The sequence below is a fragment of the Triturus cristatus genome, chromosome 8 (assembly GCF_964204655.1).
Source record: "Triturus cristatus chromosome 8, aTriCri1.1, whole genome shotgun sequence".
Lineage (NCBI taxonomy): Eukaryota > Metazoa > Chordata > Amphibia > Caudata > Salamandridae > Triturus > Triturus cristatus.
In genome coordinates this window covers 1,651,283,812-1,651,301,756 of record NC_140591.1, presented here as the reverse complement: position 1 = coordinate 1,651,301,756, position 17,945 = coordinate 1,651,283,812, and the positions used below count along the sequence as shown (strand labels likewise).

Here is a 17,945-nt window from a genome sequence, read left to right as displayed (position 1 = left end):
GCAATACAAATGAGGCCCACTCCCTGTCGGTTACCACGGGCAGATGCTCCTTTTAGCCAGCTTATGGGAGACTCGCATTTAGAACGTGTTGACTGACTGCCCATTAAAAGTGCTGTTGATGATTCTATCGTTCGCCCTTTGATAACTGGCAATATTTCAAATATTGATTTTGAACTAGGAACCATTGGTAGTACCGAAATTCACAGTTTTCCTATGCAACTGAAGAGGACACCCCAATTGAATAGCATTTTGGAGGTCCAGCAGAAAGGTACTGTAACTTATCAAGAGTTTGGGACGCTTTTATCCTGGAATATTGCAGGTCTAAAATCAAAACCTATGGAGCCTGATTGGGCATTGTTTATCAACTCATTTGACATATGTTTATTTCAGGAGACCTGGCTCCTAGAGGCCCAGCATTTTCCTGGGTTTTTGAATTTTAATGTCTTAGCAGAAAAGGGTAAAAAAGGACGACCTTCAGGTGGTCTCACTGTCTGGATAAAGCAGGCCCTTGGCGCCACTGTCAAGGAGTTCTCTACTCTACATCCAGACATCCAGCTCCTTAATGTTAAGTTTAGAAATGGGAAATCATTAGACATTTATAATGTTTATGCTAGAAGCACTAGTGGCAAGAAGTCTGATACCATAGCTTCCCTTGAGGAACTTATGCTTCTCTATTCTCAGCATTCCCACGTCATTATTGGAGGTAATTTTAACACTACCTTTGAACCTCTACTTGGCGTCGTTTGGAGTGTTTCGGATGAAGAGGACCAGTTATGGGGTATCCCAAAACTAGACCTTGATCCTGTCAAACGTTGGTCTGAAGTGGCAATCCAGATCAATGCCCTTTGTTTGAATAAGGGACTCCGAGCAACTAATGGCAGATCTGAGCAAGATAAACTAGGGTCTAATACTTTCAAGAGTGGTTTACGTGCCAGCAGAATTGATTATATTTTGCTATCCCTTGACTTATGGGAAGACTTGAGAGGTATGGTGATCATCGATAGACTGGAGAGTGACCATAATCCTCTTTCTTTGTCACTCTTGTTTTGGGTGAACTCCATTGCCTGCCACGACCTGCCTGTTCAGATCCAACAAGATATAGCTATTGCGAATGATATGCGCCATGTTAGGTGGGCAAAAGTAGTTCAAAGTCAAGTAAATCTTAATTTTATTTTAAGTAGCCTAAATTTTGCTATCCAGGAACTTGGGGTAGAGTCTAATAAGAGTGCCTTGTAATTATCCCGTATGACTGGGATAATGATCCACGAATCTTTCTTCCTAAAACTTAGAGATATCTTTGTGAGGCCATGTAAACATAATAAAAATAAGTATGATTCTTCCCCACGATGGTATACTGCAGAGTGTAGAGAAGCCCGCTTGAACCTGGGTATCGCCCTTAAAAGTGGCAAAAGCTCCAGTGTTCGCTCTGCAAGATGTGACTACAAGAAAGTAATATCTAACTCCAAACGAGCATGGGATGACCAAAGATGGCAGGAACTCAGGAAAGCTGGTGCCCAACAGGACTCTAGACACTTTTGGGCAGTTCTAAAGTGGGGGAGTGGAGGAAATCCGGACAAACCCCAAAACTGGGTATCTCTAGAAGCATGGGTTGAGCATTTTGAGTCCCTATATGCTACAAGAGGGAGTCTGAGCACTATCCCTGAGTTTCAAATTGTCTTTTATAAGGATGAAGCTTTTACCTTGGGCGATGTCGAAAATACTCTTAAGCTTGTAGTTCCGGACAGGGCGCCGGGTATGGATGGTGTCCCAGCCGATATCTTCTTGAGTAATAGTGAATCCTGGGGAAAGTACATATTAGTGCTAGCTAACTTGATTGCTAGAGGTGCCCCGATACCCACCTCCTGGAAAGGTGCTGAAATTATTCTGGTGTTTAAGAAAGGGGATAAGTCCCTTCCCGGTAATTATCGACCAATTAGCTTGATTGATACTACACAAAAAATTCTGGGTAGAATGATTCTGAATAAAGTGTTGGATTGGGCCTCTGAACATTCAATTCTTTCCCATTTGCAAGCAGGATTCAGAGCTCGAATAAGCACCATCGACCAGGTGCTGCATTTTGCCATGCTCCATTGGAAGACTGTACTTTTAGGAGGAGGCAGCCTATATGCTGTCTTTATTGATTTAAGGGCAGCATTCGATCTTGTCCCTCGGCATCTTTATGGGCTGTCCTTGACAAAATGGGCTTGCCACCGCTATTACTCTCACTGATCATCAGACTTCACGTGGATAACTTCGCACAGATTAGATGGGGCAGTGTAGGACAAGTGACCACCCAGTTTCGTATACAGAAGGGGGCTAGACAAGGCTGTGTCCTTGCGCCAACTTTATTTTCTATGTACATCAATGACGTGGCTAAACTTTTAATTGATGCTAGCGTTGATGCCCCTATATTGGCAGGTGCTAAAATCCCTATTTTCATGTTTGCCGACGATTGCCTGATTATAGCTAAAACCCCGAGCGGTCTTCAGAAATCTTTAGGTATTTTGAGGATTTTTGCTTAGCTCGTGGGCTAGAAATAAATGTTTTAAAATCAAAATTTATGACTTTTAATCAGTCCAAATCTTTCAAGGGTAAAATATTTATGAATAATCTGCCACTTGATCAGGTCCAAGATTTTATCTATTTAGGAATTTGTATTCAACATGATTTGGGGTGGAAGAAGCAGGTGGATCTGGCAACCCTTAAACATTCTCAACTCTCTGGAGCGCTGAGTAAAGAACATATTAAATCCCTGACAAAACCAATCGACCCGGCAGTCCGTTTGTATGATGGAAAAGTGGTTGGATCAGCGCTCTATGGAGTTGAGATTTGGGGATTTGAGAATTTACACAAAATGTCTACCTCAGAAAATAGATTTTTACGTAATCTTACAAGATTACCACAGAGTACTCCTTTGTGCCCTTTGTTTTATGATCTAGGAATGAGACCAATAGCACTAATTGCCTCATTTCGACCAGTTTTATACTGGCGGCGACTATGGGTTACCCCGGAACTGGGGCTCTTTGCTCTTGGCCTCATGGACATTATCAAGACTGATACCTTCCACAAAGTTAAGTGGCTCCATAGGATATATGGGACGCTTAACGAATTGGGTTTAAAAGATCTGTGGGAGGACCCAGTAAATGCCAGGTTTCCGTCAAAACAAGTACTGAAGGCCTTATATTGGGAAATGGTGGCTGCTCGAGTTTACAGAACCACAGCCCTGCTTTCATTAACAGGTGTATTTCTTGATTTTAAGGAAACAATTTCCCTGGCAACTTTCTAGGATGATATTACTAATTCTCTGGATAGGAAGCTTTATTTCCAATTTAGATTTGGTAGTCTTCCAGTCAGAGAATTTACATCCAGATGGTCCTCGAATAACATGCTTAATTGTCCGGGTTGTATGGCATATATTGAATCAATTAACCATCTTTTGTTTCAATGCCCATCATACATAATTCCGCGACGGACCTGGATAAAACCAATGTGTCGATTGTTTGGCACTAGGAATGCCAAGGTGGCACTTAGAATTTTGCGGGGCCGTTTCACAGAACTAACTTAAGACAAAATCCTAAACTTACTACTTTTGGTATTCACAGAATGTAGGATTTTGTCTTAAGTTTGTCTTAAGACAAACTTAAGACAGATTTAAGACAGTCTTAAGACAGACTTAAGACAGTCTTAAGACAGACTTAAGACAAACTTATGACAGACTTAAGACAGACTTAAGACAGACTTAAGACAGACTTAAGACAAACTTAAGACAAAATCCTACATTCTGTGAATACCAAAAGTAGTAAGTTTAGGATTTTGTCTTAAGTTAGTTCTGTGAATCGGGCCCTGCGTTCTTCAGAAATCCCATGTATCTATATATCTGTTGCTAAATTCCTTGGAAGGGCCTGGGTGATTAGGAGCAAAATGTTGGCCGGGCAGATTTTTTGAAAAACCTTGAATTATGAATTATGTTGTAATACTATTTATTTTTTTAAATACTCTTTTAACCTTGTTTCTTTTTTCGTTTTTGTATTTACATTTAATTTTTGTATGCTTTTATGACAATCGTCGAATAAAGCTAATTTGACTTTGACTTTGTATTCTTTGTGTATTTTATGAACAAAAGAGAGCATGAGCAACTGAGCCAAACGTCCTTGATCTGTCACCACAATTCCTGAGGGAACAGGGGTGTCAAGTTCATAATTGCCAGAACTGCACGCTCCCTGTACAGTTATATAGGGGCTAATGGTGGCCCTGTGAGCTAGCTGGTCCAAGGCACAACATATCCAGCAGGTGTCCATGGAATCAGTCTGGCACCCTTCTAAGTTTATGTCGTCCGCAAACGCGTAGTTCGGACTGATTTATGGAAAGTTTACAACACTGGAAACATGCAGAAGTCAGCGGCAACTAAAGAAACCATCAGCAGACCTAAGCAAACTCAACAACTTTTGAGCAATCTCCCTTCTCCCATTCCCGGCCAAAGTATTAGAAAGCGTCTTTAATCAACAACTCTCCTCACATCTGGAACGGAACCCCTTACTCGAATCCTCATAACCCAGATTCCGCACCAACCACAGCACCGAGACAGCCATCATTACGGCTACCGCTGACAGCCAAACCCTACTTGCCTGAGGAGAGACTGAGGGTCTGATCCTCCTAGAACTCTTGGCAGCCTTCAATATGGTCTCCCCCCACACATTTCTCACAAAGCTACACAACATAGGCATCCAAGGAGCCACTCTCCGAAAAATCACATATTTCCTCACTTGGAGAATGCAAAAGGTGTGCCTTTCCCATTCACCTCCAAACCCAAGGAAATCATCTATGGAGTACCCCAAGGTTCCTCACTCAGCCCCACCCTCTTCAACTCTCATATGACACCTCTGGCCAGCATTGCCAAAACTCAGAAACTCATCCTCTTTCCCTACTCCGACGACACACAATTCACCCTCTTATTCTTTAAAGACACGCCCAACACCAAGACAAGATTCCATAACTGCATGACATACATTGCCAACTGGATGTAAGACAACTGCCTGAAGCTCAACTCAGACAAGACAGAGGTACTGATTTTCAGAAACAAAAGCTCCCCATTGAATGCATCCTGGTGGCCCTCAGAACTTGGACCTACTCCTACCCCCACTGATGATGCTAGGAACCTAAGCAGCATTCTGGACAACAAGTTAAACATGATGACTCAGGTCAACTCTGTCTCCTTCTTCTACTTCTTCATCCTACACATGCTTCGTATTATATTCATATGTCCATCCCAACACTTGAGACGCACCATCACCCACGCCCTCATCTCCAGCCAACTGGACTATGGCAATGCTCTCATTGCAGGGATCACAGCTCACCTCTTCCAAAAACCACAGACCATACAGAATGCCAAATCCAGCATCGCTCTTTATCTCCCTAGAGGAACCCACATCACTGCCTACCTCAGGAAACTCCACTGACTCCCTGTACAGAAAAGATTCCAGTCAAACTTGTGACCCACGCATTTAAGGAGCTACACAACTGCGGATCCATCTTCTTGAACCACCACCTGAACTTCCATCAGCCCACCAGACACCTCCACTCCACTTCCCTTTCTCTAACCCTCACCCCCTACATCCAACGTAGGGAACACAATCTACCTTGTAGTCACTTGACATAGACCTCAAGCTTCACCTCCCCAATGAGGCCCTAACAGAGCTGAAGCTTGTGTAATGTTTGTTCCCTTCTAGGGTGAACATAGCCTAATGTTCAGACTGAACCGTGCCATTTTGAGCGATATCGAAACTGATTTGAACATGCTTGGTCCCAGAGTGAGCAAAAAACATGAATGGGAAGGAAGCACTATGTGCCAAGCTCCTCTTTTGCTTACTAGCTCTGACCATGTAGTCACCATTGTCACAGTGCCTCTTTGCTCCGTATTCTATTATTATTGTTTTGCACATTTTGTAGTCTCTCAGCCCGACTATCCGGACGGTGCCGAAGGAGCCCGCACTTCTACTGGAGGGGTAGGCTCTTATTTCTGTTGTTTTCTGTTTTTGTCTTATGGTTTTTGTTATTGTTAGCGCCGTGAGTTCATGCAGTTCTTTGCACTTCCGGTTATTTCTCTTTAGTCCACCCGTATTTTAGTTTCCTTTTCACCATCAACTTCTCAGCCCGGACTGGTACCTGCCATTTCTTACTTTTTGAATCAGGCACCCGCGTGTCCGTTCCCATTAGCACTTCCCACCAACACAGAGCCTACTCTCTTAGTAAGACAACTGTCCCTGTCCATATGCTATCAATATTTATGATCCTGGCTCTGGTTTGTGCACTTTATTAGCCGTTCTACACTATTTGTCTGACTACTCCTCTTACCTGTATAAAAATTTGTTATTGATGAGTACACCAGCATGAGAATCTTCTCTTTGGTCACTATTGAGCAGTGCATGTGTTGTGACTTTGTGTTCACACATCACCACACAGGACATGGCCACGATCAATATTAATCTAACTAACAGAGTGACTATTATTGTTTGTTTTTTCGCTCTCTCTTTTTTATCTTTTCCAGGTTGGATTTAGGTCCTTTAAACTAAAGTAACTTCAGCGCATGGATGCGTCGTCCTTTAATCATAAGGTATTGTGATTCAACTTTTTCACTGGTCCTGACGGAGCGCAAATGGATCCCTTATGGACCACCAGAGTGCGCGAAACATGTTGACCCCATTACGTAATCTCAATACTATCACATTCATCCTGTGAGCAGCAGCTAGTTACACCCCTGCCCTCAAGATTCTTTTCCGAAGAGGTACTCCAGGATCCACCCCATTTTAATTTACAGATTGGACCCGTGAATAAAAACTTCGGTTCATGGTTCCATCTAGTAATTTTAACACACTCCTCCCTTTCACAAAGCCCTCACACACCCACGCACAACTGCGGCGACTCCTTAAAAAGATCTCCGTGAAAGAGCCCTCTTGCGGGGCCCGTGAGGGACTGCAGCGCCACCCCCACGAGGAGTATCGCCCTATGATGAAGCATGACACCCGCAAGGGTGTGTGAGGGCACTATAAATTATAGGAGCAATTCCTCCACCACTCACACTAATCACTCTTATGTGAGTGTCACTTTCATCTACCTGTTTTTGATACTTCTTTTTAGAGGAACAGTTACCCTTTGTTTGAATACTGATTTCTTGGGAGCCAGGGTACTGGATCTCCTACTTTCCAAACATTACTCCCGGTCCCCAATTCTTCCCGTGTTTGCATTATTAGAATGGCAGTCAGCCGTGGGACCAAATTTGTATCCTTTCCCCCTTTTTTATCTGTTCTTTTGAACAGTTTTACATGGCTTATCCGCACATTCTCACTGTTCTCTGCTTCTTAATCAACCCTGATAAATGAGCACATCTCAATATGGACAGCCCTGGCCTGAGTTTCGATGATGACACAGTGGCAGAGATTCTTCATGCCCCTTCACTTCTTACCGAAGATGGTAGCACGGCCACTGGGAGCAAAGCTGATGACTGGAAATCCTTACAGTCATTAAGAAAACTACAGATCAAAACAGCGTTGCATGGCCTAATCATGACTGAGTATCTCAGGGCCAACATAGCACCTAATGGCCTTCTAGTCACTCTTTCACCTAGAATCTTCTTAGAAGATCTTACCTTTCGTAACGAATGGTCAGAAATTGCATGGAAATGCACACAAGACTGGCTTGTGTTAATTATTAACACGGCTAAGCGTCTCTCCGATGAACTTCTCGTACAAATAACAATAGCTGAGAATGGTCTCAAGACTGGGATATCAATCACTGCATTCAAATCAAGATTAGCTGAAATTAATGAGGAAATGAACGAGCATAAAGATTTCCTCACGAAACAAAAAATCACAAAACTTCAGAAAGACATGAAACGTTTCAATAAAGAAAAAATGTATCCCTATACCAAAGAAGATCACGTCTTTGTGAACTGTGACACGACCTCTGAAGAAGGTAGTAGCAATCCATCAAGCAGATCAGGATCGTTTGGTAGTGACACCAGTTATGAAGGAAGAAGGAATACCCCAAACGTTAGAGGGTCACAGAACCAACAACGTCCTCCAATATTTCAGAACTTCCCCCAGCAACCGTTCCCACCACCTATCTATCAGGGTCAATGCTTAGGACCCCCGCCTATGTGGAATATGCCGCCTACACACCACTTCCAACCTCCTCAGTTCCACCAATTCCTGAACCCCCATTTTCACTACAGAGGGAGGGGCAAAGGAAGAGGCAGAAGAAGAGGAGGCAACAAGACGGTCCAATGGCAGGACCCAGAACCGATGACGACACGGAGTCAAACGAAAGGAAAGATACCCTAGTGGTCAATCTATCGTCTAGACAATTCACCCCAGACAAAACCAAATTACTGGAAAAAGGCCTAGGATTTGTCCCTACACCAACAGAAGACTCTTTCAGATTACATCAAGAGCTACATCAATTTTGTCGCAAAGTTAGACTTAAGGCTTTTTTCCAAGATAAACCAGAAACCACCCCTACTGAAACTGGCCTTAAGAAACCATCCAAGTTTACCCCCACAGCAGCAATGACTCCTCATGAGATTCTTACATATGAAGAAGCTGTCTTAAAAGAATTGACATCTATGAACTACCAACAACCTTACAACAACCTCTCCAAAGTAGAAAGACTCACTTTGAAAACCATTACCGAAGACTCTACTATCATCATCCAACCAGCAGATAAAGGCGGTGCCATTGTCCTTCAGGACATAGGCACCTACGACAATGAATGCAACCACCAGTTATCAGATATAACATACTATGAATCTATCTCAGTAGATCCAACTAAACGTCTGCTCACTCTGATCAAGAGAATGGTCAACGAAGCTTCCGTGGAAGGCTAGATCTCACGACAGGAAGCAGATTTCCTCATCAATGAAGAACCACGTATACCATACTTTTATACCTTACCTAAGATCCACAAAGGGACCGACCCTCCTCCGGGTCGCCCGATTGTCTCAGGAATACACTTGGTCCTTGAACCACTCAGCAAATTTTGCGACTTCTACTTACGACCGGTGGTAAGCAAAACCCCCTCCTACCTTAGAGACACCACTGAAGTCCTGAACCTTATTGAACATCTTCCAGAACCCGGTAACATTGATCGCATTGTAACAATGGATGTGGAAGCTCTGTACACGAATATTCCACAGGATGCCACTCTTGAGGTTCTTGAAAGCACTCTACGTAACATCGACCCTTGGCCTTATGAAACACCGGTCACCTTTATCTGTGATTGCGCTTCCCTAGCGCTGAAAGAAAATTTCTTCGCCTTCAAGTCCCAACTGTTTCACCAAATACAAGGTACCAGCATGGGAAGTACATTTGCTCCTAATCTGGCCTGTTTGTACATGGCCCACTTTGAAAAACAGTACATCCAAAATGAGACCAACCCATATCGCCACAATATTTTATTGTGGCGTCGTTATATTGATGACATTATTCTATTCTGGAAAGGGGAAGATGAACTCTGCATTACATTCTGCAACTGGGTCAACCCACTAGACCCCTTCCTCAAATTCACCAACACCAGATCTAGGCACAAGGTACCTTTTCTCGACCTTCTCATTACACTGACTAATGGTTCCCTACACACCACGAACTATAGGAAACCAACCGACAGAAACAGCCTTCTTGTCTATGATAGTCATCACCCCAGAGCACTCAGGAATAATCTTCCGGTGGGCCAATTTCTCCGTCTTCGGAGAAACTGTGACACTACCATTGAGTTTGAGAAACAATCCACTATCCTAACACACAATTTAGAGGCACGCCACTACCCTAAGAGAATGGTTAATCTAGCCCAGAAGAGGGTACGTAACAATTCTAGAGCAGCCCTCCTCGAGACAAAACAAAGATCCAAGTCCGATATCATTACATGTGTTACAACATTCACTCCCAGTTCTAATATTGTACAGAAAGTCATCAAAAAGCATTGGGATATTCTCAAAACTGGTTCTTTCCAACTAGGACCACCACCATTATTTGCATTCAGACGCACTCAGAATTTGAGGGATTATCTTGTCCACACTAGACCTAAAACTCCACTCGTTCGTCAACCTACACTGTGGACCTTACCACCAGTAGTGGGCCACTATCCCTGTGGCTCTTGCACCGCATGTAACGAGACTACTATTTCTAAACAAATTGATTTGGGCCTTGGTACTCCTTGGCGCCAAATGAGACACACCAACTGCAACACGAGTAATTGTGTTTACACCATCCTTTGCCCCTGTAATAAGAGGTACATTGGCATGACAACAAGACCAGTGAAAGGATTGGTGAACACAAAAGTATGATCAGGCATGGCAAAATTAACACTAGACTACTGAACCCTTTTTTTTTAGCATAAACACCCAGCTAACAGCATAAGGTTGACAATCATTGACTCCAACCCAAACTGGACTACTAAAACCCTATTCAGGCAAGAACAATGCTGGGTCCACAAACTTAAATGCGATACAGTAGGGCTTAATGACAAAATCCCATGGATAGAGTTAGTTTTTTAACCTTCTTTTTCTAACCTTGATTTGAGATTCACCTTTTTAAATCCCAGTATACCTGATCGCATATGCGTGAACATGATCCCCACTCACTTTTACCAGCCTCTGTTCATGCGATGTTCTCCTGACGACTAGTAAAAAAAAATTCCAATTTTTTTAAACTTATTTTAATAGTTCATTATCAATTCTGAATATACCGTCAGTACGAACTCTAATTATTTTATTTTATTTCATTGCCTTTTGTCCGTGTGCCGCACTCTGAGGGGCAACACTCATCTCCTACCGCTTTTGCAGCATTGACCACTTTTCAAAATAAAGATACACATAACGTCTACCATTGTCTCCTGCAATGCGTTGTGTACACCTGACTACTAGGCTAAGATGGCCGCATCACAACATTCATCGCTCTTTCTTACATCCCATTACCATCGCGCTAGGCATAAATAAACAGTTACCCCTTTGTTTGAATACTGATTTCTTGGGAGTCAGGGTACTGGACCTCCTACTTTCCAAACATTACTCCCGGTCCCCAATTCTTCCCGTGTTTGCAAGGAAGCACAGGTAGCAGAGATTCAGTCAAGCATTCCACTCACCACTTTCTTTTTACTGAGTAGCCTAAGAGGATGCAACTCTTTGTTCTTTCAACTGATGAAAGGGCGCTGTGCTGTCCTTTGGGGATCTTTCCAGGTCATACAAAATAAGCCCGTAATGAACAAGTGCTGCCTTTGTTCTGTTTAGTTTACTGAACCTCCTCGTACCTGAGACTGCCCACTACTCCACAGGATTGCGCCAGCATCAACAATGATGTCTCTGCCTTCAGCTGCAGTTGGGTCTACCCTGCCCACTTTTACTACCCGAAATTCCTCGTCCTGGGATATCTGCACATTCAGGATGTCGTAGGTGGCGGGGGCATCTCCATTTGCATCGAAGAATATTTCTTCTCCAGTGCGAGTCTTAAAGCGAAGGTTTTTCAGGTAGTGAAGGATCTGGAAAGAGAAAATATGATTAGACCCAGGACCTGACATCTAAACCATCTTATGAATCCATAGAATATAAGCAGAAAGGACACAGACTCCGCACCGGAAATCCTCAGTTCCACATACGTGTTTCCTTCCCAAGGTGGATGCTCCTACAAAGAATGCATTGGGCAACAAATTTCAGTTAGATTTGGTAAACATCCGGGACTTAAAGGAAACATTAGGTCACACCTAGGGGTGAGACTTGGGTGTGTTTAGGCCTCTCTCCTGTTTCTCATCTACATCAAGGATTTTGAACAATGCCTAACAAGGATAGGGAAGGATCTCCCTAGAATTAAGACAAGAGCCCTGCCGGTGCTGCTGTGTGCAGACAGCGCTGTATTAATGGCAAGGACCACTATTGGTCTCCCGCTTCTCTTAGATGGATGTTATAATTTTATGGGGATCTCAATCCTAAAACAAACTTACAAAAATCATGTATAATGAGATTAGGCCCTAGAAAAAAAAAATAGGGTTTTATTTTGGGGGGAACAGAAATCCAGAGTAAATTGTTTCAATTATCTGGGCCTCTCTTTTGATCAAACCCTAGCCTGGCAGAGCCTACTTCAATCCAGGACTGCTGAAATTTGGGTCACAAACAGGTCAAAGAACTGCTAGAGATTAATTGGAGTAAATGTGCCTGTGTGGCGACCTATGTATGGTGCAGGGTTCTGGGGCTATAAAGGCCCGGGTCAATTCAGCAGGTAGAAAATCCGTTTGTTCATAGGCTGCTGGCAGCTCCCCAATCATGCCCTGCTTTTATGTGCCTATCAGAGCTGGTATTAACACCTGTAGGTGACAAAATTAAGCTGGCGCTGCTACTCTAATGCACGAGGATTTGGGGGAACCCTGACACCCAACTCTCAAAAGATGCACTGAAGGATTGTCTTTCTCTGGACAATGCTCTCACCATACCAAGGATCAGAAATATAATGAAAGAATTCCTAGAGCTGTCTCTGCAGGATTACGCCACAAATCCTGCGGGTATTGACTCCGGGGCTATCTACTGGGTAAAGGAGGCTCTTCGGTGCAGACAAGGCAGAGCCCACCAGACGGCCCTTGATAATCTGCTTGTAAGCCGCTCTTACATTCCAGTCTGACACATGGGCGTGAGCCTTACCTCACCTGGTTTCCAAACAGAAACCTCAGCTTTTATTTAACATGACCTGCGATTAAGCCTATTGCACCTGATGGTTGCTTTTCCTCAGAATATAGTCTGGGAGAATCACTGCCTGGATTCCCGCGCAATAATAATACACCACTTGGACATGATAGTTATTTTGAGTCAGTCACAAAACGGTTTTCGGCCAATTATGGCCGTAAATGTACAGATGATAAAAACATTTCATAAATATAGCAGCATTACATTACAGAGTTCACGACACATCAGAGGACAGGGGATAAAATACAGTTAATTTCATGAACCTTAAAGACCACGCTCCATCCATCACAGTGACATGCCTGACCAAAGGGTCAAGGGAAATAGCGTTGCTTGCTTAAGAGCCTTGCTCAAGCACCCTGATAAGCACATGATCACAGCTGTTTGTAGGGGAAGCCCTCTTTCTGTGGAAGCACACAGTTTTTTCAAATCAAAAGCTGTACTCAGATGAGCTAACATCTGTGTAGGGCCACCGTCCCGCCTGTGGAGCTCTTGAAAGCTCTTTTTCGTTTACATATAAGTTCTGACAACATCTGCATTGTCAAGTCAGACTGAATGAACATCAGTTTTTACTTTCTCAAAATAATACTATTGACAAAAGAAATATAGCAACATAACCCTGAGAGCCACAAAATGAACAATACTATCCCATGTGGTGTATGTAATCTGGTCCCAAAGGGGCACATCACCATATGGTGAATGTGATCTGCTCCCTAGGGGGCACATCACCATGTGGTGAATGTGATCTGCTCTCTAGGGTGCACATCACCAAAAGGTGAATGTGATCTGCTCTCTAGGAAGCACATCACCATGTGGTATTTGTGATCTGGTCCCTAAGGGGCATATCACTTTGTGGTGCATGTGATATGGTCCCTAGGGGCACATCATCATGTGGTGTATGTAATCTGGTCCCTAGGGGGCATATCACCATGTGGTGTATGTAATCTGGTCCCAAAAGGGCACATCATCATGTGGTGTATGTGATCTGGTCCCTAGGGGGCACATCACCATGTGGTGTATGTAATCTGGTCCATAGGGGCATAACACCATGTGGTGTATGTAATCTGGTCCCAAAAGGGCACATCATCACGTGGTGTATATGATCTGGTCCCTAGGGGGCACATCACCATGTGGTGTATGTGATCTGGTCCCGAGGGGGCACATCATCATGTGGTGTATGTGATCTGTTCCCTAGGGGGCCCATCATCATGTGGTGTATGTGATCTAGTCCCTAGGGGGCACATCACCATGTGGTGTATGTGATCTGGTCCCTAGAGGGCATATCACCATGTGGTGTATGAGATCTGGTCCCAAAAGGGCACATCATCATGTGGTGTATGTAATCTGGTCCCTAGGGGGCACATCACCATGAGGTGTATGTAATCTGGTTCCTAGGGGGCATATCACCATGTTCTACTCTGATGCTCCAGAATAAGCAAGGGTCCACTTACCTGCCACGGCCGGATGTCCTTGATATCAGCACAAGAGTCATTTACAAAGGGTCCTTGACCTGGAGTGCAGGTTTTTAGACTGTTCAAGGCGTGAGCGAAGGCGTACACTGCAGTGTAACCTTGGTAAGTGTAGCTCAGGTCATTCAGTTCAAATAAAGTCATGGCCTGTTCATGCAGTGTCTCTGCTCCTGAACAAGACAGCCCTCTGCCTTCTTGTCCATCCACAGACACCTCTTCCGTCCCATTGGCAAGGAGAAAATGACACTGAAAGGCTTTCTCCCACAGCAGTTTTATAAATATATCTTTAGGATACCTTGATGGCTGCAAATTGCGCAAGAACTCTGCAAAGTCCAGCATGAGATCCGAGTGAGGTACAATTCCCAGAGCTCCGTTGAGTATTCTCCAGGCGTGGCTGCCCAGTAATCCTGGAGTTATTTCAAAGGAGGCAGAGAAGACCCAGACCTTTCTGCTGACGTTCAGTGTGTAAAGGGTTTGTAGCAGTGCCTTGAGATGCACTGATGGGCTGTGAAAAATGACCACCTTCACTGTGTGCCTCTGGATCATTTCAGCCAGATGGAGGACCTCCTCCTTGGAGAACCGAAGGTTGACGTGCTCCATGAAGGCCACGCAGCCGCCTACATCTTCGATGCCTCTCTTTATACCCTGTCCTCCCTGTAATCCCAACTCATCATTGGCCACCACCATCCCCACCCAAGTCCAACGGAAGTGCCTAGCTAGCTGACCCAGGACCACGTTCTGGAAGGTAGAGGCTGGCACCGTCCGCAGGAACGATGGGAACTGGATCTTGTCGCTGAGCGTGGACAGCACCGATCCCTGGCTGATCTGTTTGGGACAGAAAATATCAAAGACGACAATTGAAGTGGAGTAAATGTATCACCACAAACATCTCTTGTCTCTTACCATAGTTCACAGGTGCATGTGCACATACAACTGCTACTTAGGAGTAAAATACTATAACTTACATATACAAATTCACACCAGTCATTCACAAAGTGTGGATTAATGCTCTTGAATGGATGTGCTCATGCTTGAACATCCACCAGTGCAGGGAGCTAAATCGGTGAATACCCAAAGCTCCGACAGGGACAAGCCCACCCTGGTGATGTTAAAGATTTGCTTGTAATGAATGGAGGTGTAGGTCCTTACCAGGAAGGGAACAGGTAGGGGAATCCCCCCAAAATGTGTTGCAATTTGGGAATGGGTGTCTCCATGGAGGAATGTATTTTTTTCCATGAATCAACCAAAAGAAGAGTTTAAAGTGCAACAAATTGTTCCTATATTCTGAAAAAGTGCAGACAGAACTTTGACTTGAATCCACATATAAACACAACTGCCGGAGGGGGTGATCTTCACCTTCTTCACCTAAATAAATATGTAAAAATGTCCTCCTCAACAAAGTCAAAAAATATGATTCAGTAAAAAAAACCACAAACATTAAAGTGGGATTACAGATCGGTGACAATGTTAGCTAAATGGCTGGGAATAATGTAAACCATTTGTCAGAATAAGAGGGAGAAGGAGGTTCAGCCTAAGTCAACAGACAGTGGGTTCACCAAATTGGTGAGCCTCAACAATGTGGAAAAGAAAAATGCTTTTCTAGAGTCCCCTCACTCACCCAGGGTTGCCCCTAGGTGACATGCTTCATCATTGGGGCCATCCCAAGCATCTACTGCCTGGGGCATGCCACGACTTGCGAGATTTACGTAGGAGCACTTTTTTGTGTGAAACTATGTGTTGTGCAGTGTTGGGAGAGTGGTGTTTGTGTTAGTTAAAAATACCTAACTAGTGAGTTAACAATTTATTCCTACTCCTAGCTGGTAAGATAAAAAGGGGTTAATAACAGGAAAAATATAACTGTTATGTGGTTATATTGCCTATTATTTTGTCAACATGTTTCGAGGTATCCCCTAACCTCTTCTTCAGGACGGCATGGGATCCAGCCCCACGTGTACCACTCTGTGCAGAAACCTAAATTAAGGTGAAAAATTAGACTACTAACGTGCGCCTATTGAGCGCACTTGGTTATATGCATACGGTTATTGATGAACACGTAGTATCTTTATAAGAGGAAAAGAAATGCTGGTTAGAAAAATACATCCCGCCTCAATGGGCAGGTGCTGGTATTCGCGTTTTGGCACACTCGTCTTGTCAGTGCCTTTCAAAATAAAATGATCTAATGTTATTAAAAAGGAACAGTTAGTAGTGCTTGTTTTCATGTTGTTATCACACAAATCTCCAGTCTAGAGAAAACGGAACTGGTTACAAAACACCACCTTTTAAATACCTTTTTGGTGTGAACCTGGGCTTCTATTGGAATTCTCTGCGGCATTTTATCGAGCCCATTATCGCTGCTGTGGCAGCAGTTTTCTGCCACTAAAGCGGCGATAATGTTAACTCCATGCTTGACAATCTGCCTGAGGAAATATGAATTTTATGATCAGTTATGTCCCCTATCTTAGACCCCAACGGCTCCATGTACATGCTACAAGTACATGTATGTTCCCTCCAGTTCCAGCTATGAAGACGCAAATACATGTGCGTCCAACGTTAACATGTCCTCTTTCAGATCCGCCATGAATGGGTCGGATATTCCATTCCTAAGTATGATTGGCCACCGACTTTATATGGTATACTTTTCACGTTTTACAGTTCAGGCGAGTAGGCCCTGAATCCTGTCATCAAGTCTTTTCCTGCTTTCTGCCTCGGAAAGCTCCAGCCTGAGTTTGCATCTGCATCTGTATCCATGAACTTTGTCCTACTCCCTGCGCGGCTAACGGTGCCTGACGCGGCCTGTTGCCTGCCAAAAACTGTATTTCACCTTCAAGTTATCTGCTCCGCTCCTCATCCAATACATTCCTGTCTAGTAGTTTAGGTAAACATCCTTCCAGCTACCGAGCAAAGGGCCCGGCCTCACTGTCTTCATGCAAGTAATTCATAGCCCCTGTTACCATGGAAGATCCATGCCCCCTCGCATCTCATGTAGACACTTAGACGCTTGTACACGTACTAACAGTCAGTATAGAATAGATTCTGTCCGAGAGACCTTTCCTTTTGGATAATACAGTTCCTTAAACAAAGATATTAGATATGATTTGGGATTAGGTTGACCTGACCCCCCCCTCACGTAGGGCTAAATGTCACGTTCCCTTCACCCCCTAGTTACACGTCAATCACACGTCATGCGGCTGCGCGCGCATCTCTGCCAAATATTTCTGCTGACATTGCAGGATTCTTTTATGGATCCACCCACCTGTGACATCATTTTAAATGACGTTTCTAGTATACGCCTTTATGCACGCCTATTATAACGCCTTTTTCATTACGTATGTGTATTCTTATCTGTATTATCAGCTGTTACGCCTCCTGCATCTGTCTTAATGTAATGCATTTCATATATATACTATTACTTGTCAATAATGTATTGCCTATTCCCTTCCTGAACCTTCGTGGTGATGGAATTCGATTGCCTGGTTCGAACCATAATTCCTTTGTAAGGAATAAAGTCTTTTTTTAGAACCTCTAATACCACGGATTCTGCCTCTTATTTTACTGAGTTATTCTTATTGAATTTTACCGCATAAAAATAGTACAGGTAATTTAAATATTTACCACATAAATTGGCGCCCGAACAGGGACACTTTCCCCATCTCACGCGCCGGAGGTGCGTTGCAGGCCCGGTCTCCTGCCACAGCTGGACGGACAACTACGCGTACCCGCAGGATTTCCTGTATCTCCCTCCGGCTAAGCGGGGGTGACTGAGG

The 17,945-nt window shown here is 43.8% G+C and overlaps 1 protein-coding gene across 1 annotated transcript in view; it reads right to left on the bottom strand.

Annotated features, from left to right (window-relative positions):
• LOC146808492 (extracellular calcium-sensing receptor-like) overlaps positions 1–17,945 on the bottom strand; it is a 176,628-nt gene that overhangs the window by 58,823 nt on the left and 99,860 nt on the right. Inside the window, exons 3-4 of the mRNA XM_085623961.1 lie at positions 14,164–15,006; positions 11,296–11,523 (exon numbers count right to left, since the gene is read on the bottom strand). Of these exons, the coding sequence (XP_085480087.1) occupies positions 11,296–11,523; positions 14,164–15,006 (1,071 nt within the window). The remainder of the gene's footprint in view (positions 1–11,295; positions 11,524–14,163; positions 15,007–17,945) is intronic.